Source organism: Rhipicephalus microplus, chromosome X (genome assembly GCF_043290135.1).
Source record: "Rhipicephalus microplus isolate Deutch F79 chromosome X, USDA_Rmic, whole genome shotgun sequence".
Lineage (NCBI taxonomy): Eukaryota > Metazoa > Arthropoda > Arachnida > Ixodida > Ixodidae > Rhipicephalus > Rhipicephalus microplus.
In genome coordinates, this window is record NC_134710.1 from 225,904,766 (window position 1) to 225,932,411 (window position 27,646).

The 27,646-nt window shown below is 45.7% G+C and overlaps 1 protein-coding gene across 5 annotated transcripts in view; it reads right to left on the minus strand.

Moving 5' to 3' along the window:
• LOC119187516 (serine/threonine-protein kinase 31) overlaps nt 1-27,646 on the minus strand; it is a 280,654-nt gene that overhangs the window by 208,616 nt on the left and 44,392 nt on the right. For all 5 annotated transcript variants that reach the window (XM_075878712.1, XM_075878711.1, XM_037435655.2 and 2 more), the window contains 2 exons: nt 26,137-26,301; nt 10,291-10,449 (listed from right to left, as the gene is read on the minus strand). In XM_075878712.1, coding sequence (XP_075734827.1) covers nt 10,291-10,449; nt 26,137-26,301 — 324 coding nt within the window. The remainder of the gene's footprint in view (nt 1-10,290; nt 10,450-26,136; nt 26,302-27,646) is intronic.

The window sequence follows — 27,646 nt, forward strand, 5'->3', positions numbered from 1 at the left end:
CTGAAACTTCCCCCTCGTGTGTTAGCTCAATGCACATGTACCACTGCATGGAGAGCCCCCCGTTTATTTAGATTTCGTTAATTTGAACTTCTTTTAATTCGAACAAATTTTCCGGCCCTTTCGAGTTCGAATTATTGAGATTCGACTGCATAACGAGCTTGTTGAATTCTTGGCTGCACTGAAATCGTCCTTTCTGTCTGATGATTCCATCGTCATCAAGGTAGACTTCGTGTCCATTAATTTCAAATGATTGAGTGTTTGAATAGGCCTCACCCTTTGTTTGTTTCAGTGATACTTGGGTTTGTCTTATCTAATAATTTGCTGCAGTTTTTTTACCTCTTTTCCTGTCAATGGCCCTTTGTGATTTTCTCTTCTAGTGTTGTCTATGAATCTGAACATCCATGCTGTCACTCGTACAAGCCGTTCGTCTGATGAATACTTTTCGATTTCCAAGATTGGCTCAATTTCGGCTCCTCCCATGCATTGGTGACATTGTGTTTTATGCTGGTCTTCCACGTCTGTATTTGTTTCAATTATGCTTGCGGAGTTCTTTTCCAGTGATGTTATCCATTCAGGACCGTTCCACCATAAATTTGATGTTATCAATGCCTTTGCGCTTATTCCTCGTGTTAGTAGGTCAGTAGGGTTGTCGTCACTTTGAACGAATGACCAGCTTGATTGAAGTGTTTTCTCTCTCATTTCTGCAATTCTGTTGGCAACAAACGAATCCCTTTTGCTTGTTGCCTTGATCCAGTGAAGCACAATCATCGAATCCGTCCAGTAGTGTTATTTACTGAAATCTTTCGTTGAAGTGACCTTTGATGTAGTCGCATAATCTTGGCGCTACCACCGCTGCCATCAGTTCAAGTCGCGCCAATGTCAGCTCTTTAATTGGAGCTACGCAGCTTTTTGCTGTTACCAGCCTTGATTCTTTGCTTCCATCGCGGTATACTGCTATTAGGTACGCTCCGCATGCTAATGAACTCACATCGGCAAATACATGCAGCTTGTATGCTTGTACTGGTTGATTCTTGCTTGCGTAGCATCGGGTGATTTCTAGAACGCGAAAGTCCTTCGCTTCAGACATAAGGTTCTTCCATTTGTCGCATTCGTCTTTATGGAGCTGGTCATCCCACGTGACGTTTGTTTTCCACAGTCTCTGCAGTCCTATTTTCGTGCGTAGTGTGAACGGGGACAACAAACCGAGCGGGTCAGATATCTTCGCTGTGACTTGTAACATGGCCCTTTTTGTCAAGTATGTTGTATCTGTTAATACATCCCACTTTTGTTTCCATATCAAGCCCAGAAGCATTGTAAGTCCTCTAGATCGAATCTCCATGTCAGAATCGTCCCTTTCGTTTTCATCTATTATTTTGTTTAAACGCTCTTCATTGGATATCCATTCCCTCAAATTCATCACTGCCTCTCTGAACACTTGCTTTGCCTCTTTGTACAACTTCAGTGCTTCATCAAGCGTTGCTGCTCCCAGAATGACATCATCCACGTAGATCGCTTTCTGCAGTGTCCGGTCGTCCACTTGTTTCAAATGGTGTTTAATTGTTGCTGCCAGTATAAACGTGGTTGGTGTTGTTCCGATCGTTACCGCTGTTATGTGCCATGTTAGCACTTTATTACCCTTTTCAGCATTATGCTTCCACCACACAAATTTCATGGCATCCCTATCCTCTTTGTGTATAGAGATTTGTAGAAATGCCTTTCCAATATCTCCTACTAATGCCACCTTTTCTTTTCCGAAATTAATGAGCAGCGATAGCATGTCCTCATTCAAATTGGGTCCTGCCTCTAGGTTATCGTTTAAAGACATACCTTTTCGAAAATGTGTTGAGGCGTCGAACACTACTCGAACCTTTGTTGTGGCTCGGTCCTCTCACATGGTCGCATGATGTCGCATGTAGTAGCAAAGTGCATTTGGCTGTTCTGATGACCCTTGGACCTCCTCTGCGACTCCTTGTCCCATATACTCTGATATAGCTTTGTTGTAGCGAGGCAGCACGTCTTCATATTTTTCTGCAGCCTTTTAGTCAGTTGCTGTAGTTTTTTTATTGTATTTTCCTTGTTGCTTTCAAACTTTACGTTGTGTTTTTATGGCAAGCTGACTTGATAGCGACCGTCTTGTTGCACAATCTTGCGCTCCAATTCTTCGACTTCATTTCCAGTGTTATCAAAACTATTTCTTGTGATCCCCATTGACTCCAGGCTCCAAAACTTCTGTAGCTCTTGCTGGACTTCTGTCTCGGCAGCTTCAACCTTCAGAACCGTGACTGCTTGATTATGTGTTAGTTTTGTCTTGCTTTGCTCTGACGGCCCTTCGAGTACCCATCCCAGTATAGTTTCTACAGCCATCAGTCTGCCCTCGATTCCCAATAATAGTCTGAGCTGAGCCTATCAGTAGTTCTACAGAATCCGTTTCAGTTGTCTTGGTCCTGTGATCAGTCACTTGCATCTTTAGCTGTTTCATTTTTTTGCTGAGTTTCTGACTTGGAGTGGGTATGCAACTGTGCGAGATAACGTTGACTTGTAATGCTTCAATCACTGTTGTCGTTTTTGTTTCTCGTGATCCTACAGTCGCTTGCACCACGTTCATTAGTTTGACCTTTTCGTCTCCTCCAAATGAACCAACCGTCAGCCTTTCCTGTCGCAACACCTTCGCACCTATTTCTTTCGCTAATCCCGCTTCAATAAATGAACGTTGACTTCCACTGTCTAATAGCAAACGGCAATGCCGGCCGCATGTTTCTCATTCTACGCATGCTACAGCCGTCTGCAAAAGCACAAACTTATGCTTGATATTTTCAGTTGTGTGTAGCATAGATGTCGTCGCTTCGACTTGCGCTGTTGAGACTAGCTCTGCCCTTGTTTTCTCCATCACAGTTCTACACACTGACGTGGCGTGTCGTCCCTTGCATTGCTTGCATTTTACTTGGGCCTTGCAAATGCGTGCAGTGTGGTTTGGTCGCGTGCATCTGAAGCATGCTCTATTTTCAGTAAGCATAGCTTTCTTTTCATTCGTTGGAATGCTCCGACGACAGTTTTCTGTTGCGTGGGTTTTCTGCTTGCAGAATAAGCATATTCTGTCCGCTGATCTGTAGAAGCTTGAAGTTGTGTGCATCTGTCGGTCGTTCTCTCTTGGTTTCGCAGTTATCCTCTCTTGTTCACGTTGCGTTTCTTCACGAAAAGCCACTTGCCCTCTTAAGAATAACACAAGCCTGTCCAGCTTTGATGCACGGAAGGTTCTTTATTTAGTGCAGTTAGTTCTCATTACTAGTGATCAATTGTAGGCGGTCCATCTGATGTCATAGGGATCATTTGGAAAATGTCCTACTGCGGCGCTTGCGCATTTACCCTATTGCTCGGTAAGTAGGGCACTGTTGTTGATAATATTGTCATTTTAGATGTTGTCATACATTTAGCTTTCTTTCTGACGTAAATTATTTGACTTTAGTGTCCCTTTAATTAACAGCGAAGCTGGTTGACCTTAGGTGCCTAAAGAGACAATAAAGGCAAATAAATTAAATCATAGTGAAATCTAAATGAATGACATCTAAAACGACAATATTATCAACAGCAGTGCCCTACTTACTGAGAAATTAAGGTAAACACACAAGAATACATGTGCCCCAGTAGAAATTTTCAAAATGATTCCGATGATGTCAGATGAACCGCATACAATTGATCACTACTAATCGAACTAGCTGCACTAAATAAAGAACCTTCCATGCACCAAGAGACGTAAACAAGCACTGCTTGTTCATTTCTGTTTGATTCATGGAAAAAAGAACCTTGGCATAGCGGCTGCGCGTACTGTCTTCGTTGGTGGGCGTGGACTGATGGCGGCGGCTGCTCCTCAGCACATGCACAGCTGGGCAGGGGTAAACCCAAATGGTGAGCAGCCAGCGCAGCTGTGAAATGGCCCCTTCAAGCCATTTAGTTGCAATAAGCAATAGCGCTCAAGTTTTGCAAACACCCAGCACTTTGCCTGCTTCGCACTTAAAAAGAATGTGTCGCGGGCACGCAGCATGAAGACTGGTGGGCGTCGAAAAAGTCTTTTCTCCGGCCGCTTGCAGTGCCAAATGGCCGGCTGCGTCCGCGTCGGGAAATAGCCGCACCATCGTAAAGTGCAATACAGTGAACCCTTTTATAGGAAGCATACTCTGGACAACCATTCTTGTCTTATATGGGATGTCTCTTATAAGCAGGTTACAATGTATTCATTTTTTTTTTTCTTTATCAACCCGTATTTTACTTTAGGCACACTGGTGTCTCTTATACCCATTTTTCTCTTATATCGGTGTCTCTAATAAAGGGGTTCGGCTGTACCGTACGTGTGATCTCAATTCAACCGTCAGCGAAGGTGCTGTTCCACAAATGTAAAGGACTTTATTGTGGGTTCTCGCCTTTCCCACCAGCAGGTGGGCTTCCAAGCTTAGCAGGCCTTAGTTGCCACGGTTGTTCTCCCTATCCTGTGTCCAAACTTGGTTCTACGCGTTCTGCCCTCACTTGAGCTTGTGGGTGCGATCTCGTTTGCGCCTTTATCTCATGTTTTCAAGGGTAAATTTCCCGGGATGCCATGCCAATGGAGTTGCAAGCGCGCAGGCTAAACATAACGAGCGCTATCCGCATAACTGCCTCATCGGTAGCGGCCACAGATGTGCAGTTTGGTGCCGAGTCAATGAAAGGCTTTGCAGTGTTTACATTCTGAAAAGGGCAGGTATATGGAAACAATTTTCTAATCATGGAAACAGAGACACATTGCTTACGAAAACAGCAGGAATGCATGGTGCATGCACAACATTCAGGTTGTGTTTCGCAGTCGCCAATGCTTTGGACACTCCGTCTACAGCGAGCGGAAATTTGGTTACCTTCTACAGGGAAATCCGGTGCATAAACGAGAAGTTCTGAAAAGTTAGAGATTTTCTGCAACAATGTTTCTATTTTTGTGTTCGTTTTGTTGGCAAAGAGGCCTGCGAACGTTGACTTTTCAACAGTTGCAAATTTAAGAGGATCAGAACTTACATCCCTGCCGCACGGCTAAATCTTTAGAATAGTGTGGCTGCCCGTCGGAAAAATCTTGCACATTTGCAGTTTCTGGAGCATGGAGTGGCTTATATGGCATATATGCGTTCTTTTCACGACTTAAGCTATATAAGCAGTTTATAATCTAAGAGACAAGCACTTACATTTTCCTCAATCTACGCCTACTGACGTTTGCGGTATCATGGTGTGGGCACGAGAGGATAGAGGCATGCTAGGGAATTAAACCTTGAGAGATTTTAGTTTCGTTTTTGAAATATGAAAACACCACGTTTGGCACAGCTTCGGCACAGAATAGTGGAAATGTAGCAGGATAAAGCAGGATTGGTCTTTCTGTGCAGTTTGGCACACCTATCACATCACTTGTGTCAGTACCTTTTTAACCTTAAAGTAGCACTTCCTGGCAATGCGAACTTTTCCTGGATTGGTGTTTTAATGGCTTGGCATTCTTTCACTACAGTGAAATTGCCTTTACATGTAAACTAATATACCCCTAAACAGGTGCTTTCACGGTTTAGCACCCCTCCACGGCAGTGAAATCAGCTTTACAGAAAGGTACTATCAGCATCAAATGAAACTCGAACAGCGGCAAGCCTTCACGATGGTGCATGCCGTGCATTTATCACCATGGATAGGCATGCATATATGCGCAGTGCTGCTGAAGAAGTTAGGCGTGCCTGTCTGATAACTGGATCAAGGTTCGTACAGGTTTGCAAAGTGAAAATTCAAGGATATTCAAGGAGTTTGAATGACTTGTTGCAAGTTTTTCAAAAACTCAAAGCGGCATGCTAAGTTGGAATTTCTCACTCTAAAATTTTCAAAAATGACCAATTTTATTGCACTTACAATAAATATATAGGCATCACAATTATAGCGAAAAAAATCTAATCCTAACTTTTTGCACTCTCTCCCTTACTCTTCACAGGGAAACGGTGTGATGCCGTGTCGAAGTTACGCGCTGACGGGCTTCAACGTGTATGTGTATTCGGGCCTTAAAGGGGTGGTGCCACAATATTTGTAGCTTGCGCGCTCTTTGCTGCAAACTTTAATTATAGCTCTAACAAGCATGATACATGCTCGAAGATTCATTTATTCTCGCTATATAATTTCTCGCCTTATTGATATGAACAATTTTCAGTTCTTGTTTGTGGCCACCGGGTTGGGCGGTTACGTAGCAGTGTAGCTGACTTAGTCAAGTAATTACAAAGCATTGCACACGTAATGCTGAGTATAGTCTGCCCACGCATACATGTACCACACAAGCACCTGCAAAACTAATGCGCCGCTAGCTGCAGCAACCGTGATGCTTTGCCGGTATGTACGTGACGAAAAGTCGGAAGGTCACTCACCTGACTACAGATCACGTGCGACATCACTACAGCTTTCGCTACCCTTCCTGTAGAGCTAAGTGTTGGATGCGCTCGCAATGGGTCTTGATTAGGATAATGAGCATTTAGGTACACTTGGGAAGTGACTTAAAATATATTCTAAATGTTTTCGAAGTCCAACAACTCATGTGGAGTGTCCTTGCCTATAAAAGAAAACCCACACTGTGCTTGCTATAGCCGTGAAATTTGATGGCACCACCCCAATAAGAGTTTGCTTGTGCACAGTTGACACTTGGAGCCCGTTGCTCAACAGCCAAGAATTAACAACTGTGACAGTGGTTGATTTACACTCATCCTATGGATATATGCGTGTTATTTTCTAGCACCCTTCTTAGTGTTTAAGCAGCACGCTTCCAGTGTCAAGCTATGACAGTTGTTCATCAGCACTCGTCCCCTGCGGTTTCTTTTCGTACGTACTTTGTGCTTGAGCGGCGCATTACATGTATGGGGCTTCTTGATTGATTGATATGTGGCAACACAAGGGAGAAGCAGTGAGTAATATAAAGGTCACCAAGGTGGAAAGGTGGGCATGTTGGTATTCCATGTTTAAGAAGGGTAAGAGCGCACTGCGCACGAATACACAAAGGACACACACACGCACACATAGCGCTACTTTCAACATTGTGCATTGTGTATTCGTATTCAGTGTGCTCTGACCCTTCTTAAACATGATATAAAGGGTTTAACGTCCCGAAACCACCATATGATTATGAGAGACGCTGTAGTGGAGGGTTCCGGAAATTTTAACCACCTGGGGTTCCTTTGGTGCATTCAGACGACGGACCGAATCCGGATTTGTCGTGGACGCGGATGGCGAATCCGCGGATTATCCGCCTGCAGGCGCATCCACACAACGGACGATGTCCTAGGAGAAAACAGCCGGATTACCCTCGACAGCATATTCGGCACTCACCTGCGCCCGCTGGCACCAGACCGGTTTGAGAGTATTCAACATGGATGCCCGCAAGAAGCGACGCTTGGCTGCGATGTCTCTCGCATTGTTACAAATGAACGAGGAGTGTTATTCTTTCAGGAGAAAAGGGAGTTGCTGGCAGAATGTTCTTTCAACGACATTGTTCTCCTTTTGTAGAACTTCTGAATGCGTCTCCCATCCTTTTTTAGAAGCGGCACGTCGCCGGCTGCAGAAATTAGAATATTTCGCCACCATGACGGCGAAGAATCTCGCGTGTCAAACGACGGCGGCGACATTTCCCAAACCACCAAAAGTGATTTCTGCATATTTAATCACCTGAGAACAAACTTCTGGAAACTAAGTAAACCATGCTCAAGCGTAGATGATGCCGACCATGCAGATGATGCAGATGATGATGCCGACCATGCAAATGATGCCGACCATGATGCCGATCATGCAGCTGTCCGCGAGCCATGTAGGACATGCCGCGAGCCACCTTTCTCTGTGCCGCGAGCAGACGAAAAGTGTACTAGTTGCCAGAAACCCCGAGCTAATTCGCTGAAGTATCGGCTTTCTCCCGCTAGAATCCCGATGTGAGAAACAGGTTGGGGTCATCCGTCCGCGACCTGCGCGGACGAGGGGAATCGTCGTGAAGTCACGTGACGCGCCGTCCGTCCCGCCACATCCGGATTCGGTCCGTCGTCTGAATGCACCATTAACGTGTGCACAAATCTGAGCACACGGACCTATAGCATTTTCGCCTCCATCGAAAATGCAGCTGCCGCAGCCGGGATTCGATCCCACGACCTGCTGGTTATAGCAGAGTACCTCAGCCACTGCAGCGAGGCTGTTATGAGGTTTCCTACCTTTTTTCATGTGACATTCTGATTTCTTGCTGTCACATTCACTGCTTCAGCCTCGCCACAAAATAACTTCTTTTTCACATGCATTTTTGCAAAATGGAACCATGTGTGCCCATGTCGCATTACTCCTTCGGAAATGGGGAGTGTGACAGGTTGACATACCGATCTACAACATTTAGGAGGTCAAGATGTTAATATGAGAGGGCACTGCTCACGAAATTCAAGGATTTTCCAGGATGGCGAAATTCCAGGACTTTCAAGGACCTTGAAAATACATTTTTCAAATTCAAGGGTTTCCGAGTATTTCAAGAACCTGTACGAACCCTGTAGATTGTGTGCACTATACAATCGCGAAGGCTTGCCGCTGTCAGAGTTTCATTTGACGCTGATAGTACATGAAGACTAATTGGTACCTATCCGTTCATTTAGAGAAATTTTAAACAACTTAAATTCAAATAGGATCTAATTCGAATACTGTTACACTTGTTTGATTATTTGAAACTTTCAAATATTCACACAAGTCTACTTTTTGAATAGTGTCCTCATAGGCAATCTCGGCATCAATCTCAGTAGTACGAGACACAGTTGGCAGGAAGCCCTGTAGACCGAATGAAGGCCATTAAACAGTGCATGCTTTTTATGCGTGGACAGACCTAATAACATCAGTCCATGAAGAATATTGCGATCTGTGCATTTTGCAACACAAAGCTCTATGTTCTAGCAGAGGTGATCTCAGATCCCTAGTCAACAATGGTAGGTTGCCTCAAACATCTAAACACTTGCCGACTGTAAGCCAATTATGCACAAAAGAAGCAGTCTCTGCATCAAGCATAGCGTCGTGGCTTTATTTATTTATTATTTATTTATTTATTTTCGATACTGCCAGTCTCATTCCGAGACCATAGCAGGTGGGCATACAGATTGTACATGCAGGTGGTACATTAACAGCGCAGAAAACAGAAACAGGAATGTAGTGAAATGACAATAATCACAAAGTATAAGAGCGAAAAATATACAAATTGTTTACATCTGCAAAGACAAAGAAACCATCACCAATAAGAAGAGAAATTTTGCATGAAGTGCAGTGGTACACAGGCAAAAAACAAATAGCAAACTTCCAAACACTCCAGTTAACACTTGTACACTCCACTAATACGCTTTCACTGGTGGCGCAATGCTTCTGGTGATGCGAGTATTGCCACATTAAGAGAACATATTGTCTAATTTTAGTGCAAAGTCGGATACCGATTTCGCACTAGTTATGGAGGAATCCAAACAGTTCCATTCCCTTATGGCAAGTGGAAAAAAGGAGTGCTTGAACGTGTCATTGCGGTAAGAGTACTCTTTCAGGTAAGAGTACTCTATCAGGACGTACACAGAACCAAGGTTCACCTATAGTATATTATTGCAGTGCACCAGCACTGCTTTGTTTGCGGAATAATCCTTCATCCATTGCAGAGATTTTGGTAGCCTCAAAACCAAGTTCCACATGTTCCGACGCACTGGCAGTGCGATTACAAGTTACAGACACCGTCAAACCCATCAGATGTTCTTTGGCTCAATTTACATAGTACTAGATCTATCAAAATGACACACTTAATCCACTTTGGTGCACTTGGGCACAACATCAGGTGTTTTATGTCCCAGAACCATGGTATGATTATAAAGACGTCATAGTGGAGGGCTGTGGAAATTTCAGCTGCTTGGTGTTCCGTGCACCGACATCGCACAGTACACAAGCTTCTACCATTTCACCTCAATCAAAATGCTACGCCACTGCAACGGACATTTTGGCATAGTTGGCACAGCAGCGCAATCGCTGTATGACCAGTATAGGATATCAAAAAATTTGTTTATACACCAAGAAAATTTCTTTCGTTTATACACCAAGAAACACTTTTCTTTTTACAAGTTCATCAAGCAGGCTCTTGACTAAATCTTCATAAATACCATCCCCACTGGCCTCAACAAGGTAATTTGTAAACATTCTTGCCCAAAATATAGGAGCACAGCCTTCACACATGAAAATATGGTACGCATCAAACATAGCATGCATCAAAGGTATCCAGCTTACCTTAGCGTAGCCTTGACTCAGCACTTCATTGATGACGTCAACACCAGAATCGAGGAGGTGGCACCTTGTTACCATGTTTGTTGTTTCCCTTGAAATTTTGGTGCTTGTTACCACCTTCACATTCTTGTCTCTGAGCAGCTCATCCACAAAGACAAGTGCCTGAAAAAATGCCAGGTGCATAGAGTGGTAGAGAGAGAAAATGATTTTCAGCCCCAACAAGTACATGTGAAATATAAATGCATCTATGCCGAAATTATGAGGTTTTACGTGCCTGAACCAGAATGTTTTTTTTTTAACTCATTTGGCAGAAAAGAAAAAGCACAAAGTACATATTGTAGAATTCAGAGAGAAAGATGCACAATGTACATGAAGTACATCCACGGCCACGTCTGTGTAGAGCGCGCGAGCAGCCCGTTTTCGCTGTGCGGGGTGAAACGTTGGCTATGTTTCTGGCTCTGAAGTGGTCTATCAAGAGCATGCTCAGCCTAGTTCCTAGGCTGACCAAGTCGGGGCCCAATACTGCCTCCAGGTTTCGCTCCAGAGTGCGAAAATCAGCTGCTTGCGTGCTCTACACAGGCCTGGCTGCGGCTGTACATATACAGTACTTCATGTGCATTGATAAAGCCAGAATTAAGGGGGGATGAGATTCGAAAAAAAAAAAAAAAAGAAACATTGCATTATTCTGTAGCCCAGAGCAGTGAAGTTTTTGCTGTATATATAGCCTTTTACACTGATTCCAAATATGTAATGAGTTCTACAGGGTGTCCCAGGTAACATTAGCCAGATTTTAAAAATATGCCAGAGCACGTATTTACGACGCGGCCAAATGCATGTTACTCACCGTTGCCTGGAGTTGGACAATTTTTTGTGTTCTCGAATAATGTTTAATTAGGTCTGGTAAAAAATTCCAATGAGAAAGTTGTAGATAGGTTGCAAAACGTCCAAATAGACAGTTTTGAACTTTATATCTGTTAGGTAATAGTGTTGTTCTACCAATTACAAATGCCCACAAAATACAAAAAATACCACATGACAAACCCGCTCGCACTTCAGTGCGCACGATTATTCTAGTGCTCCCTTACGCTTTGGCCCGCGGAGAGGAGGGGAGTGGACAGTCTCCTGAGCGCCCTTATCTCCCGGTGGGGAGGATCATAAGTCTTGGCTGGCGGTGAGCTTAACTGGAATGATTCTGTTATAGTTATGGGGGGCACAAATGCCACTGCAATGGTTGCACAGCTTCCATTTGCAAAAAGGGCGTACTTTTCAGACACAGCGAAGTAACAACTAAGGCACTTATTTGCGTACATCTGTACCTATGATTACATTTCGTATGTCATTTGTGCGTGAGAAACGCGGGGCACGTTTCGATCTGCTTGCAATTCTGCGCGTGACCTTACACTTTGTTGCTATCCCGTTCACTGCTTCGCCTTTGCGGCAAAGCTGTGACTTTTTTTATATATATAACAAGCTTGATGCCTTTCAGTCAGTTCCCATGCTTCATTCAACACAGCTGGAGAATAATTAACATTCATTAGCACTAATAATCATTCATCGCGGGGCACAAATTCATGAACGCTGTCGCAGTTACAAATATTGCCGACTGCAAATTGTGAGCAGCTTTAAGCCACAGTAAAAATCGGAATAAAGGTCGTATTGAATATAGGTCGACGCCCCCCCCTCCTTTTTGAATCTCTGAAGAAATTTATGAAAATCGAAAAGTATCGTGGCGCACCTTTACCTTGACAAATACGCAACACAACCAGCTGCACAGTGGCGATGTTTCTTTTTATTTTGACACTCTTCTTATGTAGTTAAACACCAGAAGGCCAGTAAGTGGTGACACTCAGACTCGTCCAAACTTGAGACAGACATCCGTTTCTCACTAGTTACGTCATAGAGTGCATCATCCTCTGTTCCATCCAATGCATTGCTGATGCAGCACTTGCGGAAAGACTTGCGCACCATCTCTTCAGGGAGAAATATCCAAGGTGACAACACTCAGCCACTAACGGTCGCGAGCAGCGGATGTCGTAGACTGCCAGTGGGGATCTTGGATTGTTAATATATAATAAGAAGAAAGAAAACTGCTGCCTGGAGCGAGCGCGTGCTACTTCACTTCTTCTAATAAACCATATTCTTTCGAAGCACTTCCTGATTGATTAATTTGTGGGGTTTAACGTCCCAAAACCACCATATGATTATGAGAGACGCCGTAGTGGAGGGCTCCGGAAATTTCGACCACCGGGGTTCTTTCACGTGCACCCAAATCTGAGCACACGGGCCTACATTTCCGCCTACATCGAAAATGCAGCCGCCGCAGCCGAGATTCGATCCCGCGACCTGCGGGTCAGCAGCCGAGTACCTTAGCCACTAGACCACCTCGGCGGGGCAAGAAGCACTTCCAGGTCTCGATCGTCTTAATAATGGTCCAGTGGACCAGGATACTAATACTACCTCCTCGCAGGCAAGAAAGGTCAACCTGCCACAAAACGGCAGAGGAGCAGAGGATCGACCTGAATCGAGCGATGAGACCACGGTGGAGAGTAGGAGCATCAGAGAACGATTGACAAGTAAGGTGTCATTGTTAACCACCTAAATATGAGCAAGGAAGTGATAACGAAGAACAGGAAAGCGCTTCGCTTCCAAATCACACAACTGATTAACGCAGCCGAGCAGGAAACTAATGATGGAGCTAACCGGGAGCAGCTGCTTACAAAGTAGGCACAGATTAAGGGGAGATGCTACTCGAAAACACTTTTTTTTAATATTCACCCTAGAGCAATAAAACTTGAGCTGTTTATGGAACTTTTTATGCTGATTGCAAATATATAATTAGTTATCTTGCAAGTTGCATACTTTCATCTCTGTAACATGACAAAATGAAAACCTTAACCCTTTTGCCCCCCCCCCCCCCCCTATTTTCATCCCTGAACTTCCGTAATTTTTTAACATTCATAGTTCATAATGTTTGAAATAAAGTGTAGAATGCAAATAACTGATTACTTACTAGCATCACTAACCGGAACAGCGACGGCTGCTATTGAAGGACTTCAGTACTCAGCAGAGGAAAATTATGACGACGCAATCAAATACTGCAAAAAACGTTCGGCAATCGCGAACATTCCATTAAGATGCACATGAATGAGCTCTTAAGTTTGGAGAAAGTGAGGTCTGCTCAAGATACTGATGACTTAAATAGCCTAGTACAGAGAGTGCAAGTTAATATATTGGCACTCAAGTCCCTAAAAGTGGAAACCGAGAGCTATGCGCCAATGTTGTTACTGGTAATAAATAGAGCGATTCCCCCAGAATTCCCAGTGCAGTTCAAGTCAAAAGAGGCTATGAGAAACAGCTCAGATTCAGAAAACAGTGAGCAAAGCAACCCAACAACAAAAGCGTGCGAGGAAAAGCAGAACAGGCTTAAGTTATTCTTAAGAGAGCGAACGGCTTTTCGTGAAGAAACACAACGTGAACAAGAGAGGATAACTGCCAAACTAACAGAGAACGGCCCACAGATGCACACAACTTCAAGCTTCTACAGGTGAGCGGACAGAATATGCTTATTCTGCAAGCAGAAAACCCACGCAACAGAAAACTGTCGTCGGAGCATTCCAACGGATAAAAAGAAAGCTATGCTTAGCGAAAATAGAGCATGCTTCAGATGCACGCGACCAAACCACACTGCACACATTTGCAAGGCCCAAGTAAAATGCAAGCAATGCAAGGGACGACATGCCACATCAGTGTGTAGAACTGTGATGCAGAAAACAAGGGCAGAGCTAGTCTCAACAGCGCAAGTCGAAGCGACGACATCTACGCTACACACAACTGAAAATATCAAGCATAAGTTTGTGCTTTTGCAGACGGCTGTAGCATGCGTAGAAGGAGAAACATGCAGCCGGCATTGCCGTTTGCTATTAGACAGCGGAAGTCAACGTTCATTTATTGAAGCGGGATTAGCGAAAAAAATAGGTGCGAAGGTGTTGCGACAGGAAAGGCTGACGATTGGTTCATTTGGAGGAGACGAAAAGGTCAAACTAATGAACGTGGTGCAAGTGACTGTCGGATCACGAGAAACAAAAACGACAACAGTGATTGAAGCATTACAAGTCAACGTTATCTCGCACAGTTGTGTACCCACTCCAAGTCAGAAACTTTGCAAGAAAATGAAACAGCTAAAGATGCAAGTGGCTGATCACAGGACCGAGACAACTGCCACGAATTCTGTAGAACTACTGATCGGCTCAGACTATTATTGGGAATTCTTTACTGGTCGAAACTTTACTGGAATGGGTACTGCAAGGGCCGTCAGATAAAAGCAAGACAAAACTAACACATGATCAAGCAGTCATGGTTCTGAAGGGTGAAGCTGCGGAGACAGAACTCCAGCAAGAGCTACAGAAGTTTTGGAGCCCGGAGTATGGGATCACAAGAAATAGTTTGGATAACACTGGAAATGAAATAGTCGAAAAATTTGAGCGCAAGATTGTACAACAAAACGGATGCTATCAAGTCAGCTTGCCACAAAAACAGGACGTAAACTTGGAAAGCAACAAGGAAAATACAATAAAAAAACTACAGCAACTGACTAAAAGGCTGCAGAAAAGTATGAAGACGTGCTGCCTCGCTACAACAAAGCTATATCAGAGTATATGGGATAAGGAGTCGCAGAGGAGGTCCAAGAGTCGTCAGAACAGCCAAATGCACTTTGTTACTACATGCGACATCATGCGACCATGTGAGAGGACCGAGCCACAACAAAGGTTCGAGTAGTGTTCGACACCTCAACATGTTTTCGAAAAGGTATGTCTTTAAACGATAAACTAGAGGCAGGACCCAATTTGAATGAGGACATGCTATCGCTGCTCATTAATTTCCGAAAAGAAAAGGTGGCATTAGTAGGAGATATTGGAAAGGCATTTCTACAAATCTCTATACACGAAGAGGAGAGAGATGCAATGAGATTTCTGTGGTGGAAGCATAACGCTGAGAGAAGGTTAATTAATGAAGTGCAAACATGGCGCATAACAGCAGTACGATCGGAACAAGACCAAGCACGTTTATACTGGCAGCTACAATTAAACACCATTTGAAACAAGTGGAAGCCCGTACACTGCAGAAAGCGATCTACGTGGATGATGTCATTCTGGGAGCAGCAACGCTTGATGAAGCACTCAATTTGTATAAAAAGGCAAAGCAAGTGTTCAGAGAGGCAGCGATGAATTTGAGAAAATGGATATCCAATGAAGAGCATTTAAACAAAATCATAGATGAAAACGAAAGGGACGATTCTCACATAGAGATTCGATCTAGAGGACTTACAATGCTTCTGGGCTTGATATGGAAACAAAAGTGGGATGTATTAACAGATACAACATACTTGACAAAGAGGGCCATGTTACAAGTCACAGCGAAGATATCTGACCCGCTCGGTTTGTTGTCCCCGTTCACACTACGCACGAAAATAGGACCGCAGAGACTGTGGAAAACAAACGTCACGTGGGATGACCAGCTCCATAAAGACGAATGCGACAAATGGAAGAACCTTATGTCTGAAGCGGAGGACTTTCGAGTTCTAGAAATCACACGATGCTACGCAAGCAAGAATCAACCAGTACAAGCATACAAGCTGCATGTATTTGCCGACGCGAGCCCATTAGCATACGGAGCGGCAGCGTACCTAATAACAGTATACCGCGATGGAAGCAAAGAATCAAGGCTGGTAACAGCAAAAAGCTGCGTAGCTCCAATTAAAGAGCTGATATTGGCGCAACTTGAACTGATGGCAGCAATGGTAGCGCCAAAATTATGCGACTACATCAAAGGTCACTTCAACGAAAGATTTCAATAAATAACACTACTGGACGGATACGATGACTGTGCTTCACTGGATCAAGAAAACAAGCAAAAGGGATTCGTTTGTTGCCAACAGAATTGCAGAAATCAGAGAAAAAACACTTCAAGCAAGCTGGTCATTCGTTCAAAGTGACGACAACCCTACTGACCTACTAACACGAGGAATAAGCGCAAAGGCATTGATAACATCAAATTTATGGTGGAACGGTCCTGAATGGATAACATCACTGGAAAAGAACTCCGCAAGCATAATTGAAACAAATACAGACGTGGAAGACCAGCATAAAACACAATGTCACCAATGCATGGGAGGAGCCGAAATTGAGCCAATCTTGGAAATCGAAAAGTATTCATCAGACGAACGGCTTGTACGAGTTACAGAATGGATGTTCAGATTCATAGACAACACTAGAAGAGAAAATCACAAAGGGCCATTGACAGGAAAAGAGGTAAAAAATGCAGAAAATTATTAGGTAAGACAAACCCAAATATCACTGAAACAAACAAAGAGTGAGGCCTATTCAAACACTCAATCATTTGAAATTAATGGACACGAAGTCTACCTTGATGACGATGGAATCATCAGACAGAAAGGACGATTTCAGTGCAGCCAAGAATTCAACAAGCACGTTATGCAGTCGAATCTCGATAATTCGAACTCGAAACGGCCCGAAAATTTTTCGAATTAAAAGAAGTTCAAATTAACGAAATCTAAATAAACGGGGGGCTCTCCATGCAGTGGTACATGTGCATTGAGCTAACACACGAGGGGGAAGTCTCAGAAGACTTACATTTACTCACAAATCACAGCACATCCCTCATTATATGAAGTCATCGGTGATGCGCGTCTGTACACGTTTGCCTTGCAGCGAGTCAATCGATTTCGCACGCAGCTTGCAAAGCATTTCTACTTCGGCTTCAGCATTCTCCTGGCAAGAGAAGTTGCGCGCCGAAATGTCCAGCGCCGAATCTCTCTAAAGACGACCACAACAACAAAAGCGTAGCGGAGCCGCAGAGCAATGTGGCCAGCAAGTGAGGAGAAAGGAAGAGTGTCTCCACGCAGAGAGAAGCAGACAGACATTTGAGATAAAGCAACACTCCACGACAGCTTCTTTTTTTTTTTTTTTTGCCCTCTTGGGGCACGTCGTAGAAAGGAGAAAGGTTACATGGCAGGGACAGAAAAGGGAAAAGCGTGCCCCCCCCCCACCCCCCTCAAGGCGCACAGCGGTGCTCAGGCAAGGGCTGCAGAAGATAGTGTCTTTTTGCTTTCCTTCAACCACACATTCATTCAACCCAACCACAGCTTTCTTTTTTTTTTCACTCTCTCTCTTCACGCGACGCTGCAAGGGGCCTTCACTCGTTCGCTAACACCATGTCGGAAACTTGGCTGAGTGACACCAGTGTCAGGAACCGCCGCCTACACAAATTGGACCCATCGAGAAAGCTTAAAGTTCTATCGGACCTCTCCCGCCAGGATGCAACTTTACTGTGCCACCTGTGGTTAGGAGTAGCTTTTACAAAGGCGTACTCTTTTCGCATAGGAATGGCGGATAGCTCCCGATGTGAATCGTGCGACACTGACGAGACAATAGAACATCTATTGTGTTCATGTGAACGTTTTGCGAGCGAACGCAACTTGCTACGCGAAACGTTAGAGACACTAGACAGTAGACCTTTTTCCGAAGAGAAGATACTTGGCTCATGGCTCTACACGTCGCTGGCCAGCAAAGCGACACGGGCATTGCCAAGTTTTCTAAAGACGACCGGACTACGCGACCGCTTATAAGCGTGCAATGGACAAGGTCATATCTACACACACGTTGCCCTTCACTTCTCTCTCTCTCTTCTTCTTTAATCCCCTCACCCCTTCCCCCAGTGCAGGGTAGCAAACCGGACGTGCGTCTGGTTGACCTCCCTGCCTTTCATTTCTTCCCTTCCTTCTCCTCCTCCTCTCTTCGCGCACAGCGTTACATGGAGAAGGGTCTTTATGTGGCAGGACAGAAAAGGGAGAAGCCCGACACGGGCGCGTCACAGATCACATTTCAGGGAGAGCAAACACGCCACTGCAGCCTTTTCTTTCCTTTTCATTTTCTTCATGGGCAGCGTTGAGGTGTCGCAGGTGCCGCCGGGAGATTGGGCGGGGTGCTGAGAGCATTTTTGAAGCACAGTATGTTCGAATTGACTGTCGCAAGTGCTTGCGTGTTCGAATTAGTGGGCGTTTTCACCCATTGGAATACACGTAGCTTTGACTGGACCTCAGCGTGAGTTCGAATTAACCGGAAGTTTGAATTAAGCGTGTCCGAATTAATGAGATTTGTTGTGTTCCAAGCATCCCTGTGTCACGAGCGAGCTCCGAACCCGCGAAGGACCGGTTGCTGAAACTACTTCCAGATGTTGACTCCTCGCCTTCCCCCGCTCGGCGCAAACGAGCCACCGTCGTTTCCCCCGGCAGTTCGGCCGCCGCCTCCATCCGAATAGGAATAAACTTGTTTTTAACCGTTCGAGGCTGTCTGAGCTTTTTGGACTACCGCGACCAACGCGTACGTCTATGAACCGACGACAACACCGGACATAACAAGATTCGTCTGTAGTAATTCAAAAGGACGGGCATTTCATGGAACTGCTAATACGTCACGTGCATAAAATGGTATTACACAGAGGAGTTCAAGTGACGCTAGCACAACTTCGAACTAAGTTCTGGATATTGCAGGGTAGAAAAGCAGTGAGAAGAGTTGTGAACAGATGTGTCGTCTGCAAAAGGCATAACTCCAGACCGGCGATTCATAACATACCTCCACTCCCAGCAGACAGAGTCACCGAAGCAGAGCCCTTCAAAGTTACAGGAGTTGACTTCACAGGACCTCTTTACGCAAAGGACAAGTACCAGATTGTGAAGCAATATGTATTGATATTCACCTGCGCGGTAACGAGAGCAGTACACTTGGAGGTTACCGACGATTTGTCATCGTCAAGTTTTCTACAAGCATTCCGACGATTTACAGCTCGACAGGGAATGCCAGCAGTAATCTACTCGGACAACGCCAAAACATTTATAAAAGCTGGAAAGCAAATCAACAGAATGCTCGAAACAATCGAAAATGAGGTCTTAAAGAATTACTGCAGTGGCCAACAAATTCAGTGGAAAACGATAGCCGAGTGCGCGCTGTGGTGGGGAGGATTTTACGAGCACCTCATAAGAAGCATGAAGACATCGATGCGAAAGATAATATCGAAAAGTACAGCTTCGATAGAGGAGCTACGCACTATTGTAGCAGAAGTTGAAGGAGCACTCAACAATCAATCGACTGTCGACTTACGTGTATGGAGTACCTGACGAGCCAATGCCACTAACGCCGGCAGACATCATGGGGTGGGCGGCGACAGCTTCAAGACGGACAAACACGAATGTACAACGGTGACATTGAAGATGCATAGCGAAGCAGATGCAAACTTGTGCGAGCTTGGTGGAAAAGATGGCATCGAGAATACATCAAGGAAATAGGAGCTACGGCCAAAGCCAAGACGCAGCAAGCAAAACCACTCTCACAGGGTGACATGGTGTTGGTTGAAGACAAGGCTCCAAGAACATTTTGGAAAATGTGCTGGATTGAAAAACTCAAGCCTGGGTGAGACGGAATAACAAGAACTTGTCTCCTTCGCACAGGCAAAAAAGAACTTCCAAGAAGATCTGTGAACCACATACAGTGGAATTTCGATGACACGATCACGCCTAATACGAATTTCCGGATAATACGAATATTTCTGTGGTCCCTGCCGAGCCCCATTACTTTACAATGTGCTAGAGTACGTTTGTTACGAATCGATTTTCTGCCCGCGTCGTCTGATACAAATGAACGCCGCCCCACTGACGGCCGCGAAATAGAACAGCGCTCAGTCGCGCGCCGGAATGCGCGCTGCACCGCCGGTTTGGCATTTTGCAATGTGGGGGGTGCTGACACCCCCCCTGTAAAGTTGTCTGCGCCGCGTGGCGCACGTGTCTCACCCCAAGGCTTTGTTTTTGGTTGTGACCCCCACCGGGCGATAGATGGCGTTGTGCTCGCTTTGAGTACCACTGTTGGTAGAGTGGTAGCGCCGGCGGTGGTCCCTGGCGGAAGGCAGGCCTTGGTGGTGGGCGAGAGTTGAGCGAGCCTCTTCTGCGTGTGGCGGCTGCCGCGAACGGTTGTCTGTAGCGTGGGTCCCCGGTGCTCGGCACTGCGGGCTTCGCGCTGGGGTCCCACGTGCAAAGTCAGGCATTGGCGACGCCGCCTTGGGTATATGTTAGTGTGTTGGGTGTGTTAGTATGTGTTTATCATGTTATTGTGTGTTTAGTGTGTCATTGCGTTATGTTGTTTGTATGGTAGCGTGTTAATCAAAATTGATGTATCATTCGGCGGACGATATCTTAGTCTAAATTAGTTAATAAATGTATGTATGTTGTGTGCTTTGTACCGACCACGTCAACTATGTCCGTTCACACCAAGAGCGTGGCGTGGCGATGCGCACGTTCGCCTCGCGGAGACCCCACTTTGGCTGCCCGACGTGGAGCTCTTGGAGTATCGGACGACAGTTTTTGCGGTTCAATACAGGGATTTTGTTAGAGCCAGAGTAGAGTAGGCCTAGGGGGGACTTCTTTGCTAGCGTCGGTGGTGTGCTTTGTTGAGAAGCGAGGAGATTGGTTTTGTAACGTGTTTGAGTTTGTCGGCAGGTTGACTTTCTATTTATTTATTTTTTTGCTCGCAAGTGTTATTTTTTTGTTGTTAGTTTTCAAAAACGTTGTTGAATTAGGACGAGAGCCATGCGGTCCGCATCCTGAGGTGAGCAAGGCCTAGAGCACGTGGTTTGTAGGCCAGGCCCGAAGCGAGTGAGTACGGAAGCCTCGTGGGTGGTCCGATTTTCTGTAAATAGCTTCTTCTATATCTTTGGGCTCAGGGAGCCGGGTGTCGTTGCTGTCTGGTATTGCGGCTCGACGCCGAGGCGTTGTGACACCGCTCGGGGCGGTGGACGCCGATCGCTCGGTAAGCTGCTATGTGCGGCGAGCGATAGGGCCACCTCACAGAGTGGACATCTCCTTGCGGCTGCCTCTTCTGCGCCTAGGCTGGGTGCTGGGAGGATGCCGGTTGTTGCCGAGCGACTCATTAAGCCTAAGGCTCTGCGCAGCCGCCTGTCGCACGTGGCACAACTAGGTGGATCGTGGCATTGAGGTGTTGCGCTCTGCTTCCCTCACTTTTCTTTTATCTTGCGATGCAAGGGTTAGGAAAAGTGATTTTTGTTTTATTTTGATGGGCGTCTCGGCCGCCACCGATGTATTAGCTAGCAGTACTGACCACCGTACCACGTGGACGAAAAGCTCGAGGCTCCCTTCCCGAGGACCTGCTCGATTGTTTTCTTCCAACTTTTTTGTTGTTGTTATTGATGTATTCAGCGGGAGGGATGTCATCCATGGCCGGCTGTCCTGCAGATCGTCAGCGTCGCTGGCCAGGAATGCGGTCGTGAGGTCGGGCGATGGAGATGCCTGGGACCTGCGCAACTGCCTGCAGTCCGGCGCCCTCGCGAGTGCTGGTCGCAACTGGAAGACGTGTCGGCGCTAGCGACAGATCGTCGCGCCGACGGCAACGTTGCTGTTGCGGGGCCGGTACTGAGGTGAAGTCTAGCCGGACAGTGCAGCAGTGTCGACCCGCAGCGGTGTCGTGGTGCAAGGACATTATGGTCATGCGATGTCATGTTTTTGTTAAAGCTTAGCTTGTGTAGCTAATTTTTGATTTCGGGATATGGGTTGATTTAAGGTTGGGGGAATGTGGGGGTGCCGACACCCCCCCTGTAAAGTTGTCTGCGCCGCGTGGCGCACGTGTCTCGCCCCAAGGCTTTGTTTCGGTGGTGACCACCGCCGGGCGATAGATGGCGTTGTGTTCGCTTTGAGTACCACTGTTGGTAGAGTGGTAGCGCCGGCGGTGGCCCCTGGCGGAAGGCAGGCCTTGGTGGTGGGCGAGAGTTGAGCTAGCCTCTTGTGCACGTGGCGGCTGCCGCGGACGGTTGTCTGTAGCGTGGGTTCCCTGTGCTCGGCACCGCGGGCCTCGCGCCGGGGTCCCAGGTGGAAAGTCAGGCGTTGGCGACGCCGCCTTGGGTATGTGTTAGTGTGTTGGGTGTGTTAGTGTGTGTTTATCATGTTATTGTGTGTTTAATGTGTCAATGCGTTATGTTGTTTGTATGGTAGCGTGTTAATTAAAATTGATGTAGCATTCGGCAGACGATATGGTCGTCTAAATTAGTTAATAAATGTATGTATGTTGTGTGCTTTGTACCGACCGCATCTGCTGTGTCCGATCACTCCAAGAGCGTGGCGTGGCGAGGCGTTCGTTTGCCTCGCCGAGACCCCACAGCTAACGGTGCCTGCCAGCAGCGCCTGGCGTCCTCCAACACCGGCGCGTGCCATGCGCAATATCGGAGACCTCAGAGACCTCTTGCGCCCTTTGATTTCGGTTTAGGTTTAGAGATGGCGCTGGCCACAATTTCCTTTCTCCCTCTTTTTTTTTGGGTGCGGCAGCGCGGACGCAACGGACTGCGCGGGGCAAGGAACAACGTGTTTGGAGCGGTGACGCTTTTGTTGCTGTTGTGCTTTTCCTCTTTCTCTGCGTGGCGTTGGACAGAGTGGCTGCAGTGCTGTGCTTCGGGCCGCGTTCTTTGTGTTTGCGCAATTTTGCCTAGTCGCAACGAGCTATGTCTCGCAAGCGAAAAGCGCTCTCCTTTAAAGAGAAATTAGACATCCTTCAAAAGGTCGATGAGGATCCTAAGAGAAAGCGGACGGAGTTGGCTAAGGAGCTAGGCCTTGCAACGTCAACACTGAGCACAGTTGTTGGACAGCGAGAGACCATAATGAAAAACGTGCTTTCGTTCAACGTCAACGCAAAGCAAGCGAAGACTGCTCAGCACGTGAAACCTGAAGAGACTCTCCTGACTTGGTTTAAAGAAGTAACAGCAGCTGGCGTAAATATCGATGGCAAAGTTTTGCGGGAGAAAGTCGACGAGTTTGCACTTGCTCTGCATATCGACGGATTTCAGGCCTCAGGTGGGTGGCTGCGGCGCTTTAAGGCTAGGCACGCTCTCGTTTACAAAAGCGTCTGCGGCGAAGCGAAAAAAGCTGACGAGGCTGTTGTCAGCAACTGGTTAGCGAAGCTGCCGTCACTCATTGCAGAGTATAATCCTCGTGATGTTTTTAATGCTGATGAAGCAGGTCTCTTTTTTAACCTGCAACACGAAAAGAGCCTCTGTTTAAAAGGCGAAGCATGCAGAGGAGGAAAAAAGAAGCAAAGAGCGTATTACTGTGCTCTTGTGCTGTAACGCCGACGGATTAGAAAAGCTTAAGCTGACCATAGTCTGAAAGTTCCAAAAGAAGCCCCGGTGCTTCAAGCGCGAGAGTCATTTGCCGTGCGTCTACCGGGCAAACAAAAAGGCGTGGATGACGGCAGCGTTGTTTGAAGAGTTTGTGTCACTCCTTGACAGGAGGATGGCTTGTAAGAATTGGAAGATTCTTCTTTTTCTTGACCAGTGCGCCGCCCACCCGAGGCAAGTAACGCTTCAGAACGTCAAACTCGTCTTTTAACACGCAAACGCGACAACCCACCTGCAACCCCTTGACGCTGGGATTATTAAGAATGTGAAGCACCATTTTAAGAGCCTTCTTGTGCGTCGCCTACTCGCAAAAATTGACCGAAAGGACGAAGGTGACCTGAGAATAAGCCTCTTGGACGCCATCCGTTTTATAGCTATGGTATGGGATCGGGTAACTCCGACTACCATAGCGAACTGCTTCTGCAAATGCGGCTTCTTCGGGAGTCCAGAAGAGGTGCCCCCAGAGCCGAAGATCCTACAATTGAGGACTGGGAACAGCTCAACGTCCAGTGCACATAAGATGATTTTTGCACGGCAGATGACAATCTCGCCCCCTGTGGTGCGTGCACGGTCGAAGATGTTGAGGAGGCCACGAGCGGGGCTGCCGATTCCAGCGATGATGGCGACGACATAGACGTGGGCGACGGCGAAGGACTACCCCCGGCGGCTGAAACGCTGCACGCGCCTGACGTCCTGACGTCCTTTCTGTTGACGTTCCATGTCAACAGAAAGTGATAAATAGAACTATGAAGTCAATGAAAAAAATTTTACAGTCATAATTTCAACAATAACAATTTTTCTATTTTACATTACAACATAAGTAGAAGTAAAAAATTACTTCATTATAAATGTGAACTTTATTTAAATATTATAAAGTTTCTAAGCTAAAACTACGACTTAAGCCTGTGCCATGCATATTAAAGAAATCTGGGTCATTTTTGATGATGTGCATCACATGCTTATCAAAATATGGCAGGAGTAGACAGGATAGATACCACCACTGAATAGAATCAAAATTAAAGGAACATGAGAGTGAAACAATCAATTTCATTTTATACTCTACGACTCTACTGTCCCCAATTTCACCATCATCGCTTTAAGAATTGAAAAAAAAATTAAGTTTGGCATCTGATTTATAAACTTTGTGCACGAAAATTTTCACGCGTCATGATTTTCAAAGTGTATTTTTTGTGTTTTGGCGGCACTGGCACAGTGAGGTTTCTTGAAACATCATATGCTGTCCCCCACCTCCTCAGAAGACAATGTACTTAATTTTTACCAATTAGAGATGACATATCTTATGCTGTAAAAATCTATGACGTCATGACGAATGGTGCCAGAGGTTCGAAACGGCATCACTCACATTTTCCTTTTCTTCCCATTTCTGCTTACCGAGCTTCTTCTCACGGTCAGTGTGGTGATTTTGGCTTCGTAAAAGACTAATTTACTAATATAAGAAAACTCTGTTTTCCCTTTTGTGTCCCTTTATGCTACCTGGAGGGTTCAATGACCACAATTAAATGTAATGTTGTAAAATTAAAGAATACAAAATGGAAAGGTAAGAAATTACCACACATACATCATCATCATCACCACCACCACCATCAGCCTGACTACGTCCACAGCAGGACAAAGGCCTCTGTGAACTCGGTCCTGTGCTTGCGCCTGCCAATTTATACCGACGAACTTCTTAATCTCATCTGCCCACCTAACCTTCTGTCTCTCCCTAACCCTCTTTTCTTCTCTGGGAATCCAATTAGTTAACCTAACAACCAGCGGTTATCCTGTCTACGTGCTACATGCCCGGCCCATGTCCATATTCTCTTTTTGATTCATTTATTTGTGGGGTTTAACGTCCCAAAACCACCATTTGATTATGAGAGACGCTGTAGTGGAGGGCTCCGGAAATTTTGACCACCTGGGGTTCTTTAACGTGCACCCAAATCGGAGTACACGGGCCTACAACATTTCCACCTCCATCAGAAGCCGCCACAGCCGGGATTTGATCCCGCGACGTGCGGGTCAGCAGCCGAGTATCTTAGCCACTAGACCACTGTGGTGGGGCCATTGCCTCTTCTTGACTTCAACTATAATATCCTTAACCTGGGTTTATTCCCTAATCCACTCTGCTCTCTTCTTGTCTATTAAGGTTACACCTACCATTTTCCTTTCCATTGCTCGCTGCGTCGTCCTCAATTTAAGCTGAACCCTGTTTGCAAGTCTCCAGGTTTCTGCTCCGTAGCTAAATACCGGCAAGATACAGCTCTTATATACCCTCCTCTTGAGGAATAGTGGTAATCTACCTGTCATGATTTGAGAGTGCTTGCCAAATGTGCTCCACCCCATTCTTATTCTAGTTACTTCAATCTTGTACTTCGGCTCCGCGGTTATTACCTGTCCTAAGTAGACATAGTTATTTACAACTTCAAGTGCACTATTACCTATCTCGAAGCGCTGCTCTCTTCCGCGGTTGTTGCACATTACTTTCGTTTTCTGCAGATTAATTTTAAGACCTACTTTTCTGCTCTCCTTGTCTAACTCTGTTATCATCAGTTGCAATTCATACCCTCAGTTACTCAGCAATACAATGTCACACATACATACCTTGTCATAAATGGCAGGGTCATCTCTTTCTAGACTTTCCAATCCATCCAAGCGAAAATGAAGGGCTAACGGAGGCATGAGGGCAAGTTCGTCGATCAGGCACACAAAGCCCGACTGATTCATAATTTCCTCCGAGTTTCCGTAGTCCATGTAATGAATGATGCTCTGCATACACACATCACAGACACTAATTAATAGGAAGCTAGGAAGCTCTTGCACACTTGACACAGCAGTAAATCTATGATTAAGAAAGTGACTACCATATCAACTTCATACCAAAAGAAGGAAAAACCGGCTATGCCCTCATGCAGCAAGTTTTTGAAACACAAGACTTAATCAATAGCTAACCTATTATTCATCAAACAAAGGGTTGTATAAAGTATCATCTTCAGCTTATTTCATGTTGACTATAGGCTGAAGGACTCTCAATCATGTACGATCATTTACAACCATATACTTATCTTGTACGAATTCAATTTTCAGTAGTGATTCAGCCAGTTTATAACCTTGGATCCTAAATTGGCTAATAAAACTTTTAGAGAAAGAAAATGCTGTTTTGGAGCAGTTTTGAAGAATTTCGGTTTCACTCGCAGCAGTACACCATTAAGCTTGTGTAACTATAATGCATATTCGTATTACTGCCCAAATAAGAAATGCTGCTACACATTAAAGGTGCCCCAACATAAAATTTACTCATGTCAAGATTTTCGCATCCTCGAATGATTATCAACTCCCTAGTAGCAATGTGCGACCAAAAACTCAACTGAGCGACAAATAGGCATCATTTTATTGATTTATATCACCGGTATCTAGGACGATTCAGAACGGCCGGCAAGCCCAATATTTTTAGCTTTGGGCTAAAACTACGGCGACGGAACACTTGCGGACGAAAAACGTGTCGTGAAAATGCAATAGCCTCAATTTCATGATAAACGCGGTGGCTTGAACCAACGCATTCAAGAACATATCAGTGTCGTCTGCTGTTAGTGATGGTTGCCGACCTCGAAAACTGAAGCTCCGCCAAATGGTTGCCAGCCTCAACAGTCGTCATATCATCCAACCAGAGTGCACATCAGAGCCGCTCATGCAAAGCTCATGCTGCTAGCACTTGTGTTGCATTTTGGCACCGGGCCGCCATTTTGCTCTCCGCTTGCGGGCGGCAGGGGTCCCGCCACGTGCGGAGCGGGAAGCGTGTGGAACGGCCCGAGTGTGCAGACCTCCAAAACGGAGACCCTGCCGCTAGTGCACCTCACGGATGACGTCAAGCCTTATTATTTGGTATCAAAATACAATTCGTTGGTATTGCATTCAATGCTACGAGCTTATGGGATAGTAAAAAATTGTATCTCTTGGACCCGGTATCGCGCAAGTCAAAAGGATGCTGGTTAAAGGGACAATGATCACTCCAGTTGCTGAAGCGGTTCTCGTGCTGTCAGTTATGCGAAACGCTAAGCAGAGGTTAGTAGCACAAAAAGTTTATGAGCAGTCTCATTATGCCTCGACATACAGC